Source organism: Budorcas taxicolor, chromosome 5 (genome assembly GCF_023091745.1).
Source record: "Budorcas taxicolor isolate Tak-1 chromosome 5, Takin1.1, whole genome shotgun sequence".
Classification (NCBI taxonomy): Eukaryota; Metazoa; Chordata; class Mammalia; order Artiodactyla; family Bovidae; genus Budorcas; species Budorcas taxicolor.
The window spans coordinates 151,414,147-151,432,042 of NC_068914.1; the positions used below are offsets into that span (position 1 = coordinate 151,414,147).

Here is a 17,896-nt window from a genome sequence, read left to right on the forward strand (position 1 = left end):
GATTCCGTACATTTCTTTGTGTCTTCTTCCATGTTTGCACTGCATCTTAACCCCCCAAACGGAAATGCACGCCCCTTGTACACTTGGACTAGTACGTGCCTCTCTTTGCCTTTGTGTCAGCCTGAAATCAACAGTACTACTTCATCTTCGTAGATTTTAAAATCCAGTACTTTTTATGGATACTGACTTTCCACTAAATCCACTAAATGTATTTCAGTATTTCAGAAAAGAAATTCCTTGATAAACTTTTTTTTTAATTTGATTTTTAAAAATTAGAATTATACATTGAAATTATCACTGGCTATTCAAGATAGCTTCCTTGAAAAATGTTTCAGTTCATTTTTGGACCCAGTACTGATTTGGGAGTGAATGTGGTTTAAGTGAGAGTGAGAAATAGGATTAAATCTTTATCTTATATGCCGAGCACACCAAATAGCTTTTATTAGTCACTGCATTTTTCATGTTTGGGGAAAGAGTTGTAATGATCTGCTCTTTCCGCAGAATGTAATGTACTATAGAGTTTTGTCCTCGGGTCATGCAGTGTCATAATCTTGTTTTAAGATTTGACACATAATTTTTTAGCTACCAAGAAAAGATACAGTCCTGAAAAACTCGGTTGCCCCTGGCTCTGTAATTTGTTTACTGAGCAGCACAGTTCAAGACAGGAATGAAAGACGATTGAAACCATTTTCTGCCTTTTGTTCCCAGATTTCATGCATGTGTTTGGCTCCCGCGGTCTTACTAACAGTTCTGCTTCTCCTGTTGCCGTTTCCACTGTTTCCTGTGTGTGGGTGTCCGTCTCCCTGTCGTCTGTCGTTTGAGTCTCTTCACCATTCTCTTGACCTGTCTTACCCTGGTCCTGCTCCGTTGGGGTTGGGCTCTGTGTCCGTCTGTGTCTGCGTCCCTCAGGATGCCAGTCTCCCGCCCCTTGTGCCTTCCACGCCAGGCTTCTGTCCCTGCACTGTCGGGGGGCTTGGCTTGGGACCTCTGGGAAAGTGTCGAGTAGGGTGACAGTTCTGGACTAGAGGAGCTGCTGCTGCCGCTCTGCGGCCTCTGGGGGCTTGCCGGGGTGTCGGCTTGGTCAGAAATCAAGACCAGCCGGTTGTATGTCCAGCTGAACAGTGCCTCTTAGGTCCACCCCTTGTGGATTAAGTATGTGTTCTCTCTGGTAAGGCTCAGATGTTGCTGGTTGTAATTGTCTCATTCTTGGTTCGAAGCCCATCGTTTGTGTGGTGGTTCTTTTGCTGGAGTGCCCGTTAAGGAGTAGCCTCTTTGCTGGTGCGGCTGTGATGCCAAGTGCCAGTTCATTTGGGAAGCAGATGCATTTTTACAGGCATTCATTCAGCACCCTGCTAAGTGCAAAAATGAACACAGGCTGTTACAATCATTGGCCTAAAGAAAATTCTTATTATTCTTTTAAAGTTTCCTAGTACTTATATAGGATTCTCTAACATTGAAAGGTTTAGGTTAAGTCATAAAGAATTCCCAGACATGTTCTTTGTGGTCTTGAGGGAAAAATAGCCCCTTTCACTGCTCTTACAAAACAACAGGCACTCCTGTCAGGTGATTTAGTGTTGTACAGTGTCTTGAGTGACTGAGGATTAAGTAAGCCTGCCCATACATCTGCAGATAGAAAATATTTTTCCCAATTAAATCTAAGAAGTACTGTTGCTAAATTTATATTCTGTCCTGTGCTGTGTATCAGTTGGAGTTCAACCAAAGAGGCAGAACCAGTAGAAGAGATACATACATACATTTATTTATATAAGGGACATCGGGGCTTCCCTGGTGGCTGAGTTGGTAAAGAATCCGCCTTCAGTGCGAGAGACCCAGATTCAGTCCCTGGGTGGGGAAGATCCCCTGGAGAAGGAAATGGCAACCCACTCCGGAATTCTTGCCTGGAGAATCCCATGGACAGAGGAACCTGGTGGGCTACAGTCCATGGGGTCACAAAAGCGTCAGACACGACTGAGTGACTAAACCACCAGCAAGATATTATACATATATATCTCTGATTTATTGCAAGGAATTGTCTAGTGTGATTGTCAGCAGCTGGCTAAGCAAGTCTAAGACCTGTATAGGAAAGTTGTCAGGAGGAGGAGCCCACCTGCAGAATAGACTCCATAGGCCTGGGCCATACTGTGGTCTATGGGCAGAATTTCTTCTCTTTCCTTGGGAAGCCTGCTTTTCGGGCCTTCCAGAGGATTCAGATATGCCCACTTCGATTATCTGAGGTAATCTCTTTTACTTAAATGGATTATAGGCTTTAATTATATTTGTAAAATACTTTCATAGCAACATCTAGATTAGCGTTGCATTAAATTAATGGGGCGCTGTAGCCTAGCCAGGTTGACACTTCCAGAAAGTCATCACCTGGTGGTTCTGGGTAGCCTGCCTAGATCAATTTAGGTAAGAAAATAATAAAAACAAGCCTGGAGATTGACAGTGTTGCACAGGGTGCAGCGTCACTATAGAAAAGGCTTCTTGTTGAACTTTGGACTCAAGCCTAGTCTTTTACCTTTTGTGGCCAATATTAAATGATAATGGCTTGAGGGGATGTTTAGATGGAAGGTTAGTAGGTTATTTTGGATCCTAGACTGCTCATTTTAGGTCCTAGAACTGTAGTGTACATAGAGATGTAAAATGGAGAGGAAAAGGCAAGATAGTGTCCTGCTGCCGTGACTGTTCTGACAAAGACAAGAGAACCAAGGATTGGTTGTGTGTTATTTACACACACACTTACTCACTCACTCTTTTGGGCCAGGCTTGTAAATAGTTTTACAGTTAGGAGGAAACTTAGTTTTTCTATTTGTGATGGTTAATTTTATTTCCTTTGCTAACTGTCTTTTCCAGACTTCATCTAGAACTATTATTAATTCTAGGCTTTTGCATCATGATTAAAATTAGGTTTTGTGGACTAGCAAGAGTACCTGTGTTTATAATGTTTCTAAGGGAACTGTTAATACATTCTGATTTATAAACAACTGGCTTTATTTAAAAAAATTGATATATGATCCGTTCATAAGATTTGGAGCTACTTGATTTAAAAATTTTTTATTGTTTTAGTCTTTATTGAATTTGTTACACTATTGCTTCTGTTTTGGTGTTTTGGCCGTGAGGCATGTGGGGGTCTTAGCTCCCTGACAGGGAGAGGGAGCAACCCTGCACCCCCCGCATTGGAAGGTGAAATCTTAACCACCGGACCACCAGAAAAGCCCCTTGATTTTTTTCTTTAAAGCAAGAGTGTAGTTTGCTCAGAGTTCAGGCTCAAGGTAGCCCCTCAAATTAACAGTCTAAATGGCTGAAGCAGTAATTTTAAACCTCGTTTTGGTGAGAAGAGTCTGTACTTCTGTAGATTAAGATCAACATGATGAACTGAGCTTGAACCAGAAGATGGTGTTGTTTTCCCATCATGCCACCCTTAAACCTTGTGGCTTGAGGATGTGGCCTTTTGTGGTTTTTTTATTTGCTTTTAAAACCTACCAGTATCTGAATTTCATGTGAAGAAAGTGGACTAAAATTTTCTTTCCCCTTATTCATTTGTGGGAATCTGACCCTTTGTAACTGTTATCTTTTTTCGGAGGGGAAGCTTTACTGACCTCCCTTAGGTAATCATTTCTTTCCTCCTTCTGTGCTTTTCTGATAGTGTCTCTCTCAGTCTCTCCCAGGACTGTACATTGTTCAGGGCCCATTGAAGATGTATGTTAAAACATAGAGATGTGGCTCCTTTCTCATTTCACTCTCGAATCATCCCACATTTTATCTTCCTATTCTCTGCAGATTCAGACCTTTCATTAAATAGATACTAGTCTTATTCCCTGTTTGTTATATTGAAAATATTCTTATGTTCATTTCTTGTATATGTTTGTAATATGTTTACTATTGCACATACACTTTTTTTCTGTAAAAATATAAGTAAACCCATATGCATTAGATAGTCTTATTTAATAGAATTCAGTAGGGTTACTTTTCTTTCTTCACGTTAAACAAACATGTAGATAAACTCTTCTGTCACAATAAAATACCAGTTCTAAGTTTTATTTTTATATTTTAATATCTCTGAAACTGGGATACGTGACTAAATAATGGCATGATTTAATTGGTATGTATTTTTTATTTCTTAATCATACTGGTGCATCTTCTCTCTTTGGTGAATTGAAGGTGTCTGCAATGAGAGTGAATAAAATTGTTTCAGTGAGTGTGGGAGTGAAAGAAAGTATTTCCAAATCAACATTATTTTCTCATGTATTCCATTTTAAATGTGTGTAGCCAAAGGAATGTGTTTACTGTTAGAATTAGGTATTTGACTTTTGTAACTGCATCCTGAAAATTTTTTTGTTTAGGCTGACCTAAAATGTTTTGACATTTTCCTTGGGAAAGTGGGTTTCATGTTTGTGATTTATTTTGGTATCACAGTGTATTCAGGCCTCTGTGGCACAGTATAACCTGGAAATATAAACCTACATCTTTAGTCTTCATATTTGTAAATATGTTTTTTGTAAAGAAATCCTGAATTGATCATGCAGCTTAATGTCTTCAGAAATCTCCCATAAGGAACTTAAGCTCTATGTAGATTTGGCATAAATTAGTATACAATTAATGAGGGAAAAGATTCCTGAAAGAATTTCCTTAAAGTCTGTAGTTATGTATCTTTGATCCATGAAGGACAGTATTGGGTCTTGATGTAGTTGGAAAAGAAGGAAAATGAACACGGCGATTGTGTGTTCTTTCTTGAGGGAGAATGGATGTTGTTTTTAAAAAATGAAAGAGAAAAAGCATGATGCTTTGAGTGTCATAACTGCAGACAACTGTTCTTTATCTGATCCTGCTTGCTTCAGCCTGCTTTCTTCTTCCTCCTCCTTGATGAATTTCACTGATTTTCATTTAAAAGAATAAATTACACAGCTTTACATAGTCAATTCTACTACGCCATCTTTCCACAGTTTCTTGTGGGCACAGCACCTTATAATTTATTACAGTCGCGATAGAGATTTTGGTGTTACACTTTAAAATGTAAACACTAGAATTATATATAGTTACTCTATATGCAGATTTTTTTCCTCCTAAATTTATTTCCCAAGAGCTAAAAGTTGATGCCAACATAAACTATGGCTCCTGAACTATAAAATAGGTAAAAAGATCCTTAAAGTTGCTCACTCTTGTCAAGAATAAGCTTAAATTCAGGGATTTTCCCATGTTTCATATAAAGCCTTGCATCTGTATGAGATCTCAGTGAGTGTCATTGTTGATTTAAAATTATTCTAACTTAATCTGTCATAACCAACAAAAATAAAAGATCGTTGGGAACAGTCATTTAGATAAATGATTGACCTCACTTTGACTTTGAACATTGTCTGCATTCTGCTAGAGATCATGGATTTTTGTAGATTCCTTTCAAGAACCTGTAAGCATCAGAGAACAGATGAAAGTATGTCCGGGAGGTGTGTCTGCAGACTTGCATTCCTCTCCGGGATCCACCATATACTCACCGTGTGGTTGCGAGGAATTTTGTTTTCATTTTTTGTTTTTCAGTTTTTCTCTCATATAATGGTAATCATAAATTTTATCCTTGCCTTTCCATTATTTTAACAATGAGTTTTTTAAAAACTCATGTTAGTATTGAAATGTTAGAAAACATTAAAGCACAAGTTGAAATGGTGCTGGCATTCAAGAAATAAACCTCTCGTTTTAGATTCTTAAAGTAAAATTTCAGTCCTGACGACAAGCTGGATGGCCCTGGCTCTTAAGGGTCTTAAGTGTTTGGAGGAGAAGCCACTTTCAGTGAAATTGATTAATTATTAAAAAGAGAGAGCTGCCTGTTGTTATGACTATGAAAGCAATAATGAACCTCAGGGTTTGTGCTCGGTTAGGAATATGAAGCGTGACTACTTTGCATCTCTGTTGAGTGGTATCAGAAACGAACTGGTATTTGTAGAGCCACATCTTCATTATTGCTGTTAGATTGCACCATTTGGGGACAGATTTGATAGATTTGAAGTGAGACATAATAGGTGTAATTAGCAAAACATTATTTTCACATTTGAGAAAATTATGTCAAATTTTCCAAATGAATGAGAGTTCCGAATTCTACAGAATCATTTCTGTGTTTTTCTGCTTTTCTCCTGGATAAGTTGGGTCTAAGAAATGGGCCGGGGTGGGTAAAGGAGTTGTCAGTTCTAAGACGGGTGTGTATAAACCCAAGCTGACTAACGTCGTTAGATCACAGGTGGCTATTAATACTCAAACAGGAAGAGGAGCGACAGCTGGCCTTCCCTTCTTTTCCTTTGTGTTTGAGAAATTATTTTTTCTTTTTCCTGCCCCAGGAAATGGTAAATTTTAGACAAAATTCATCCCTTTAGAAACTTATGTTAAGTTTACAATGGTGTAATCTAATATGAAAATATACTTGTTGAAAGTCTGAAGTTACTCACTTTTGGTGTCTGTGCCGAATCTGTGTGTCTCCCTTCCTTTCTCTAATCCTGTGCTGTATGTTTCCTCTGTGTCTGTGAATTATGCGAATTCTGAATACTGCCCTCATTAACACTTTCTAACTTTTCTCTTTCACATTTCCTTCCTGGATTTGCCGTTTCCTTCAGTCTCACCTCAAGGTCAGTATGTTTGTCTTAAAACAAAGATATGTAACAAAACATTGTATATTGTCTTGAACCCTTGTAAGCAACTGAAAGAATAAAAGTTACCCCAGGAACAAGATGTCTAGAAATTCAAGTATGAGTGTAGAAAACATCATGAGTGTTAGATTAATTGGAAGAGTGGCATTACAGTTCTACCATTCGAGGTCGACCAGGTTTTGACTGAGAGAAATGAAGGGGAAAAGGAGTCACTAGGGGAGCGAGGAGGTAAAGATACTGCTTTAACTTTGTTACAGTTTCATCAGAGACACTGTGGCTCTTAACACTAGCAGGTAAAGTGCAGCATGGATGCGGAAGAGAGAGGGGCCACAGTCTAGATGTGTGGAAGAGCCTTGGAGTGATTTCACTGCACAGACCTACGCATACCCTTTCAGTCTGGGGGCTGTTTTGTGACTGCTGAGTGCTGGCAACAGAAACAGCTACCAGTGCTGCTGTTCATGTGTCAGGGGCTGTGGTGGAAGCTTCACAGGTTTTATTTCCGTTGATTTTCCCAGCAGTCATGTAGCAGTGTTTGCGATTTCCACTTTGCAGGTGAGTAACACAATTACTGAGCCCATTAAATAACTCGACCATCTTTATTACTAAGTGAATTAGTAAGAGAAGCTGGCAGAAAACAATTGTAAGTCTTCATTTTAAAAGTTGTTTATTCTGCCTGTGAGCCATGGCAATGTAAAATCATGGTATGAGAATTTCTGATCAGGTTCAGGAAATGATGTTGTTAATACCACATGCATTTTACCTTGGTGTTCAGTCACTCAGTCGTGCCCAACTCTCTGCGACTCCATGGACTGCAGCACACCAGGCTTCCCTGTCCTTCACTATCTCCCAGAGTTCGCTGAAACTCATGGCCATTGAGTCGCTTGTGTCATCCAACCATCTCATCCTCTGTCACCCCCTCCTCCTGCCCTCAGTCTTTCCCAGCATCATGGTCTTTGCAGTGAGTCAGCTCTTCGCATCAGGTGACCAAAGTATTGGAGCTTCAACTTGAGCATCAGTCCTTCCAATGAATATTCAGGGTTGATTTCCTTGAAGATTGACTGGTTTGATCTCTTTGCAGTCTGGGGACTCCCAAGAGTCTTCTCCAGTACCACAGTTCAAAAGCATCAATTCCTTGGCATTCAGCCTTTTACCTTTCTCTGAGCAGCGGTTTTCTGATATGTTTGCTGTTTATAAAAGCACTTGTCTCTGATTCTCACAAATAGCATATGGATTATACAGGGCAGATCATTATTCTGATGAGGATCTGAGACCAGGGAACATGATTTCTATATCTAGGGTCAGCTGCCTAGTTGGTAGTAGTTGGTAGTAGTCCTTAGATTTGAAGCCACATATTCTCATTTCAGCCTCAGGGCTTCTCATATGATACACACTCTAGCCTAGGAATTAATCTGAGCTCTGGGGTCCCATACTGCTCAGAGGTTCTTAGGTACTTTTCTCACTGTGATTTTCCCATCTGTAAAGTTGGGGTAGTTCTCTCCGATCTGAAGGGCTGTTGTGAATGTTGAATGAGTTAATACAAATAGCCCTTGGAGCAGCATCTGGCACAGGCTAAGCAGTCAGTAAATGGAGCTGTTGTGATCATTCCTTGTTGCTTTTTTCTCAGAGTCCTGTTTGGTCCGGGATCCCACCACACGGTGCCCTTGATTCCTCTCAGGATTGATAGCAAGTACAAAGTAGAGCCCTCTGCAGAGCTGTATGTGTGCGGAAGATGAGGAAGGAAGCCTTGTTTCTTCTGTAATGATATTTTCAGACTCTTATTTTTCAGGTCCTGAAATTTCTGTTGCAGGTAGAAAGATGAAGTTGAGACTTTTTTGGAGAAAAAGGTTCTCTCTCCCTTTTCTGTTCCCTGATATTTATTCTCAAGACTTAATGATATATTTTTAAAAGTCCTCTTACCTTTGACTCTTTTTAAAAATAAACAGTGTGTTTAGGGTATGATGAGTTTGTTAATAAAATAAAATCTTTGTTTTGTAATTACTTATAGGAATCTGATTCATGAAGGGGCTCTTCAGTCAGACTTACACCATCCTCTGCTTTTTCTCTGCACAGCAGCGGTCTCCCCTTGCTCGCCCTCCCCTTGCTTTTGTCAAGGGTACTGACGTCCCAGCTCTGTTCTGAAGCTAAACTTCCTGTTCACTCCTTCCTTCCGACCAGTTTTCAAAACCTTGTTCCATAAATTGAGTCCTCCTCTTCCTCCTCCTCATTTCCTTTGTTTCTCTTCTTTCCTTCCCACAGACTACCAAACAAAGCATAATCTAGTCTTCCCTCCCCTTAAGGAGACGTGTGAACAAGCGTTCCATCCTCTTTCCCTTGGTTTCAGTTCACCACAGTATCTTACTTTTCCCTTTTGCGTTTTCTTTCCCATTTGCACAGTTTCTGAGAGAATCATTTATGCTCGATGCCTCCACAGTCACCCTTCCCGTTCATTCTCCAGAGCAATATAATTTGGGATCATGGCCAGGCTAAAATTTCCTCAGTGACGCACCCTTTGCCAGATTGAGCAGCCTTGTTTGTCTTGGACCTGTCTAAAACCTGTCTTTTAGGTTAGGTTAGGTTAGTGACCATCTCCCTTCTTTTTGAAACTGTGCTTCTATAATTTATGTGACATTATTTTCTCCTAGCTCTCTTAGCACCTCCTTGACAGTTTTTAGCATATTTTGCATTTTGTCTTTTACACATTTCTTAATGTTCTGTAAAAAAAATTCCTTTTTTCACCTGAGTTATCTGTCACTTGACTTGTTAACCAGCAAAGACTTGTTAACCACCTTTGACTCTTTTTAAAAATAAGCAGCTTTGTTAATATGATGTTTGTTAAAAAAATAAAAAAATTTTGAAACATTTTTACAGAACTCTCTGTGAATAAACTGTTTTCATTACAGAAGAAATCCTAAGTGTTTGCAATAAAAGTAGCAAGCACAAATGCCGCATTTTAAAAGTGATTTTCCAATTTTCTACTTTAAACATTTTCTCTACATTGTAGTAAATCAGTTAGGGTACTACATAAGTAATTCCAAGTCTGAACACAAGTCAGCTTTAGTAGAAAAATATCACGAAGGTTTTTGCTTTGTGTGTGAGGACTTTTTAAATTAAGCTTCAAGTACGCTCACATTTTTACTGGGAAGATTTATTGCTTTGTCCCACATTTTGTCCTTTGCATGTATTGATCTAAATTTTACTAAACAAACCGTTATGAAAGGCTCCAGAAGAATTTTTCCATGGAAGTCATTGGTGTAGACATAATTCTCTGAGTTACAAGTTATGTTAATTATAATATTGTTAGCTGTTCATTTTTATTTAGGGTAAAAGCCATTAAACTATACTTATTCCTAAATAAGTTTTTTCCAAGTAATAAAAAATGCAACGAGTTTTGTTCTTCCAGTGGCAAGGATCATTTTGGCTGTATAGTATATTAAAAACCCTCTTTTCACTTCAGAGTGGAATTTAATGCAGTATTTTTTTCTTCTACATAGAGGCATTTTAATTATGGTTTTGTTAAGCCCAATTGAATAGGTCATCAAGAGAGTCTAATTTATTGATGGATTGGATGTTTAGAGAACTCTATTATATGACTTTGGGCAAGATGCTTAACCCTTCACTGTTTGTTTTAGCCTGTTTTGTGTTAATAGTGACAGTTACCTGTAGTGTTGGTGTTTTTGTGTCTCCACTAAGCTTTTCCAGTTTGAATGGGTTTGTTTGTTTCTGCTCTTCCTCTCTTGTCCTACCCTGCCCTCCTCTATCCACCTTTCCATTCAGTACAGAGCAGAAAGATTTTATTTAGAGTGACGACGACCAAAGGTTCACACTTGGAATCCTTAGATGGACATCTGTTTAGTCCTGTTCAGTGACATTAACCCCAGAGAATGAATACAAAGAACAGATTCCATGTATTGACGAAAAGATAGGATTCAGTCCACAATTCATCTTTACTTTTTTTATTGTAAAACAGCAGCTTCAGCTAAAGGCAAGACATTGAGAAAGTGAAGCCTGTAAATGTCATCTCTGTCACTCTTTGATCTAAACAGATTGGGCTCAATATTATTATTACTCATGCTTTATTTAGCCGTGACCTCTGCAGACCTCTCTTCAAAACAAATGTTTGCAATCTGGGGGATGCTTCCTACTGTGTTAAGCCCAGAGTCCCTATTTTATTATGTAATAAAAGTTAAATTTAAAAAGTTAAAAAGTCTTACTGTTTTGAATGATTCACTGGTAGAAATAAGTGTGTGAACACAGACCTATGCTGATCCACCAGAGTCTTCCACTAAAGAGTTGAGTTTCACGCCATCACACATTGAGAAGTGGTAAACGTTGTTTTTCTAGATCGCAGTTGTAGATACCTACCTGGTGTTCTGTAGGTGAGATAAAGCTAGTGAATCCTGTATAGAAGGGAGGAAAGACTAATTTTCATTTAGTCACAATTTGAGTTCCTGTAGGGGTGCCGGATTCAGCAAATAAAACTTTGAGATGTCCAGTTAAAATTGAATTTCAGAGATAGAATGAATAAATTTTTTGTATTAATATATCCTATGAATATTGAGATATTCTTACTTAGAATATTATTTGTCATTTATCTAAAATATGAATTTGCCTGAACGTCTTGTACTTTATCTAACCGCAGTCATCTAGTTTGGAGATTAAGCAATGAGTGTGAGAGAACGTGCCACAGGCTGTCATTACCTGATTTTAAAGGATGTTAATTAGATATAAACCACGGTGGCTTGTTTTCTCATTGTTAGTTCAGTTTATTGATGCAACTTTTGGGCACAGTTGAGTGGATTTTTCTAATTGTCACATTCTCCCCACTACCATCATCCCTCTTCGATTTGTTTCCAGAAGTTTGGAAATCTGATTGTATCATTTCCCTTCCTTAAGTTCTCTTCACACTTAGGATGAACCTCAGCTTCCTTGCTCAGCAGGATACAGTTATATGGCCTTTGTTTACTTTCGGCTTCCTTTTTCTTTGTTCTGCTGGTCCGACTTTATGCTGCAGTCACACTGAGTGTGGCTTCCCCCGAAGGGACACACTCTCCTTTTTTTCAGGGCTTTATCCCCGCTCTTCTCTCTGCCTAGTTACCTGGACCAATCCCTCAGGAAGTTCAGAGGCAGGTCATTTTCCAGGAAGCTTTTGCTGATCACCGCTGCCACCCCTGCCCCCTTCCCGGGGCCCTTTCCTAGCACTTAGCACATCCTGTATTTGCTCGGATGCCTGGGAGATATTTGAGAGCAGAAACTGTTTTTATTCATGGATTGATATTCCTAGTGTTTGATACGTGAGAGTGGAGTTCAGCCAAATACTCGTCTCCTTAATGAGTAAGGAAAATGTGATGGGCTTAGCAGAGTGTCAGAGCTCAGGTAGATGTAGGTCCTCTTGCATTGCAGAGCCCAGGTGCTCTTGGGCTGCACCTTGTGTGTATTTCTTGATCATTAGTCATGATTCCACTCTTCAATGAGATTGATCTTCTCTACCTGTGACCTGGAGTTTGCTCTGGTCTTATCTAGTGCAGAGGCAGTGGAGTCCAATAGGGGGCTTCAGAAGTAGATGGAATGACCTGTTGCTTAAGCTATGGCCTTAGATCTTTATGCCATAATTTTATATACGTATATGTTACATAAGATGGTTGCCTGGCATCTCCAACTCAATGAACATGAGTTTGAGCAAACTCCAGGAGACAGCAACAGATAGGGAAGACTGCGTGCTGCAGTCCATGGGGTTGCAAAGAGTCGGACACAACTGAGTGACTAAACAACAAGGTTACATATAGCTTTTGAAAGTTGAAAATATTTAATAACGGTAAAATTAGAGTTGTGTTACAGACCTTTCTTCATCAGCCATTCTGCAGTTTCGTAGCATTGATGTCAAGAGCCTGTTTTCATATGCCAACAAAAATCTCTGAATTGGTTTCCTTCTTCTGCCATCTCACTCTGTCCCAGGCCTCTTTCCGTTTTATGTTTCATCATGCTCCACAAAGTACTCGCACATGTGCTCCCAGAGTACCACGGTTAACAGCTAGCTGCTGTTGGCATGGAGAGTTTGGCCAGGTTGGGAGGATTTCACAGCAGGAACTCTTGCTGCTTCTGAGCTGTTCCTTGCATCGTGGTGTCAATGAATATACACCTTCTTTCCTGTGCATGTATATGAAGAGCTTGAGTTTTGTACCCTTATCCACAGGCAGGTGAAGGACCAGAATAAGAAAGTGGCCAGCCTGAAGCACAAGGAGCAGGTGGAGAAGAAGAAGAGCGCCCAGATGCTGGAGGAGGCCCGGCGGCGGGAGGACACCCTCAGCGACAGCTCCCAGCAGCTGCAGGTGGGCAAAGGCCCAGGCGGGGGTGCTGGTGGTGGTGGGGAACCAGGCCCTGCAGGGCCCTCCCCCACGGGCATGCGGCTCTCTGCATCCTCACCCTCTGCTCTTTTTCCTTCTAACCCTGCCTGCTACCTTCCTCTCAGTCCAGCTGTTTAGCAGTAAAGGAGTGACTTTCAATAGAAAAGGCCAGTTTTATTCCACAGCTTTATTGAGGAAACCTGAGCAAGGGAGAAAATCTGTCTCCTGGAGGGAATCTGCCTGCTTGGTGAGTTCAGTGTCCACGGGCTAAGCGGGGTCTTCAGGTGGTCAGCATCGCATGGCCTTTTCCTTCAGTAAAGCATGTCATTCATCTGGTGTGTGTCGGGTTGCCTTCTTTTTTTCATCTTCCTTTCCTTCCCCCACCTCCCCTTTTTTCCCTTACTTTAAAAAAATCAGTTCAGAGACTGTGTTTCACAGTCATGCAGAATGTATTAAAACATACTCTTCTATTTCACTGATGTTTAGACCGGATTATTCAAAAGATACTTAAATCAGGCTCAGTACCAAGAGTAGGAGTGACCATACCAGTGCCAGCTGGGTGCCCAAGCAGGCACCAGGGCAGTGTTACTGGCAAGCCCCTGTTTCTAACCTTCACTGATCTGAGGGGCAGATGGGTTTTACATATTTTATAGATGAGGAAACTGTCTCAGAGAAATCAAATTACTTACCCACAGGCACACAGCCACTTCCGGCTCAGCTAGCATTTGAACTGAGGCTTCCGGGATCGCTAGCCTGTCTTAATGAAGGTTTAAGTTTTAGACCATGCCGTGGACAGTGGAGGTCTCTAAAGCTCCTGCCAAGACCACTAGCCACTGCCAGCTTGTGTTTCTCTAACTGGTATAATAGAATGTTTATGCCACACTGCGTAGTCACAAAATCTTTACTGGATTTAGAGGAGTTATCTGTTATGTAGAAGACATTTTTAGGCTTTATAACAAATTCACTTCTGACATGAAAATCTGACTTTTTAATTCCTTTTTTCATTCTTCTTAAATATAGCTTTGATAACATACTCCTTATAGAAATAGTATGAATTTCCTCAGATGTACCAACTTTTGAAAAAAGCCACTACCAGTTTTCCCTCACTCTTGCCAATAACAGTTGATACTATAAATTTTTTTCTCTTATTTTTTAGTGCCAACCTGATGGGTGGAAAATATTTAATTTTTGTTTTAATTTATACTTATCTGACTTACCAGTGAGGGCTGAGTATTTTTTCATGTCTTACATTTTCATTTGTTTAACTAATATAGGTAAAATCTCTCTCTCTTTCATGATGGCTTTTTCTCTGTGGGTTTTTTACTTAGTTTATCCCTGTTTTGAGAACAGATAAATATTTACCTATGAATATTTTTAAGTTGTTTCGGTCTTCCATGTATAACCTTTTAATTTAAGTAATTTTAGGTTATTTTGTGTGGTGAGGGTCTTATGTTTTTCTTCATTGCTAACAATTTCACTAGAGTATTTATAGAAGATTATTTCACTGCTCCTAAGTTTGAGTTGATATATTTGTTTTATGAAATTGCATAATAATTAGGCTGTTTCTGGACTTCAGTTTAACCTCATTTCTGGACTAGTGTCACAGCCCCTCCCTTACCTGTTTCATGTCTCATTGTCCCCTCCACACCCCTACCTGGTGTTCTCTGCTACCATCCTATTTTTGTAAACCAGAATGTGCCCTTTTCATCATCTGTCAAGTGGTACGATAACACCAAAAGTGCTCTCGAATGTCATCTCTTATTTCCTCTTTATATGACTGGGCAAGATAAGTCAGAGTATCTGTTTATGTATTACATACAGATAAAACTAATTTATAGTGGATGAGGACTTTCCAAGGTTCTCAGTAAGTGGCAGATGTTAAAGTTATGAAAAATGATAGCTGATGGCCATATGTGAGAAGCACGGGGATGCAGTTCATTCAGACATGTGACGAGCGCTGCAGTGGGGTCCTTCGGTTCTGATCTCAGCTCTTCTGCTAACAAGCTCTGCTGCTTGTTTCTTAATCGTGTCATTGCAGGTAACACCCCAGTAGTGGTGAGTATCACTTGCACCCTAAGGTCACCTCTAAATAGAAGTCCCCACTGAGGGACCCTGGGGATTCTTGGAGAAGCGGCTGAGGGTAGAACCTTTGAGGGGGACCAAGGGGTAGGAAAACAGTTGATGAAAGGTTTGTGTTGTACAAAGTTCTCGTTACCTGAATTTGTTTTTAAGTTTCTGAATATACATACAGGTCCATCTACTGATATTTTTATGAAATAGGTGAGGTGAAGGGAAGGAATTATTTAGTGTTTCCAGTGTAGATTTCATAATAATTCTAGTATTACAAAATATTCTTCCTCGTGTTAAAAGACATGCTTTATACTAATGACTAATATTTTGAACTTTGATGATTAATGATTAAATTTTATCAGATGCCACCTTGGCTTCTAGAGATTAATTCTGCTAATCATGTTAATAAACTTATAGTATTTTTGTTGTTGTTTGCGAAGAGGAAAACTAGTTTAAACTAGAAGGTTGGTTTTTACCTTTCGTTGTTCAGTGACTGTCAATTATGGTGTTAAGTTCATTGGTGTCCTTACTCTTTCTGGCTACATTTTGCCACAAAGCAGTGCTATTACTTTTCCATTTAACTTTCTTTATTCTGAAGAATAATACACATTTTTAAAAGTATGTAAAGCACACACATGCACAGTGTGAGTAATACATATAAAATAACTGTCTCGAGGAATCGGAACACGGCTGATATCCCAGAAATCATATGTATATTCCTTCCCAATCATCATTTATTCCCTTCCTTCATCATTGACTTTGATTGTTATTTGCCTTTCTTTACGATCTGTGTATATATTTTTGAAAGTATAGGTTGGTTTTGCAAAAGAAAACAGGAACAGTAAACTAGAAACTAAAGGGAGCCGTTGCCTTAGGGAGTGGTTAGAGGATTAGTAGGAAAGGAGGAAGAAGGGATGGGCGGTCAGCTGAAGGAGAAAGTGACTCTTCACGTATCTCTGTGTAGCTCTGACTCTTAATAGCTGAAATTGTTTCCCATCCTCTTAAAAACTAGAGAAACGAAACCAGTCGAGATGTGGGGTTGGGGGAACCCCACTGGGGAGGACAAACACTACCCGATGGACCAGTTTTATAAGTGAGCAACATAACCAGCCTCACAGGAGTGGGGAAGGCAGGAACGAACGTAAGGAGCTTTGGGAGCCATTTTCCTGAATCAGTTCGGTTCAGTTCAGTCACTCAGTCGTGTCACGCCAGGCCTCCCTGCCTATCACCAACTCCCGGAGTTCACTCAAACTCATGTCCATCGAGTTGGTGATGCTATCCAGCCATCTCATCCTCTGTCGTCCCCTTCTCCTCCTGCCCCCAATCCCTCCCAGCATCAGAGTCTTTTCCAATGATTCAACTCCTCACATGAGGTGGCCAAAGTACTGGAGTTTCAGCTTTAGCATCAGTCCTTCCAAAGAACACCCAGGACTGATCTCCTTTAGAAAGGACTGGTTGGATGTCCTTGCATTCCAAGGGACTCTCAAGAGTCTTCTCCAGCACCACAGTTCAAAAGCATCAATTCTTTGGCGCTCAGCTTTCTTCACAGTCCAACTCTCACATCCATACATGACCACTGGAAAAACCATAGAACCTAAGGAGCTTTGGGAGCCATTTTCCTGAATACTGTGAAGCTAAAGACAAAAGAGTATTCAATTCAGTTCAGTTCAGTTGCTCAGTTGTGTCTGACTCTTTGCAACCCCATGAATCGCAACATGCCAGGTCTCCCTATCCATCACCAACTCCCAGAGTTCACTCAAACTCACATGCATCGAGTTGGTGATGCTATCCAGCCATCTCATCCTCTGTCGTCCCCTTCTCCTCCTGTCCCCAGTCCCTCCCAGCATCAGAGTCTTTTCCAATGAGTCAACTCTTTGCATGAGGTGGCCAAAGTACTAGAGTTTCAGCTTTAGCATCAGTCCGTTCAAAGAACACCCAAGACTGATCTCCTTTAGAATGGACTGGTTGGATGTCCTTGCAGTCCAAGGGACTTTCAAGAGTCTTCTCCAAAACCACAGTTCAAAAGCATCAATTCTTTAGCACTCAGCTTTCTTCACAGTCCAACTCTCACATCCATACATGACTACTGAAAAAAACCATAGCCTCGACTAGACGGACCTTTGTTGGCAAAGTAATGTCTCTGCTTTTGAATATGATTAGTAGAACATAAATGTTGTGATAAAGAAATACATTGTAGACAATAAAGGCTGGGTTTTTTCATTATTCAAGAAGGAAACTGCAAGTGAGTAAAGTGGGAAGACGTAAAGGGCTGGAATCAGGAGTACTTGTAAGAACTCATGGTGTTAAATTTATGTACAGACAAAGAAGTACAGAGATGCTTGTGTGTGTCTGCACAGGGTTATTATAAATGCATGTATTTCCTGCCTCTGTATTTTAGAAGCAGTAAGTACACCTAACACCCAGATTTTGGTTTCTGCGCACCTTCCTCCAGTAAAATGAACTGAGGCATCTTACAGAAGCAGTCGATTGCAGGGCTGGGGCAGGGAAAGACACGTGAGCCTTGACAACCTTGTGGCTCCAGAGCGTGGGAACGTGCTCAGCTGAAGGAAGATGGGGGATGTGGGAAGACCTTGCAGCCAACCTGGAGAAATATGTCCTGTGCTGAAATAAGCTGAGTCAAGAGCAAGCAATGGTAGTTTTTAAATTTAATCCATCCTATGAGATAAATATCCATGAGTCCTTGCTCATGTAAGTAAAGTTGAACAGGATCTGCTTTGTATTTTGACAGTGCTGTTTTTTTACAGTATTTGGATGCAGATTAGAATAAGTCTGGTTTTGAGGAAAGTATATGCCAAAACTTCCCTGGTGGTCCAGTGAGTACAACTTCATGCTCCC

General features: G+C 40.2%; 1 protein-coding gene across 4 annotated transcripts in view; it reads left to right on the forward strand.

Annotated features, from left to right (window-relative positions):
* The window catches only part of ERC1 (ELKS/RAB6-interacting/CAST family member 1), a 269,744-nt gene that overhangs the window by 104,533 nt on the left and 147,315 nt on the right, over nt 1-17,896 (forward strand). For all 4 annotated transcript variants that reach the window (XM_052639804.1, XM_052639803.1, XM_052639806.1 and 1 more), the window contains exon 13: nt 12,820-12,955. In XM_052639804.1, coding sequence (XP_052495764.1) covers nt 12,820-12,955 — 136 coding nt within the window. The remainder of the gene's footprint in view (nt 1-12,819; nt 12,956-17,896) is intronic.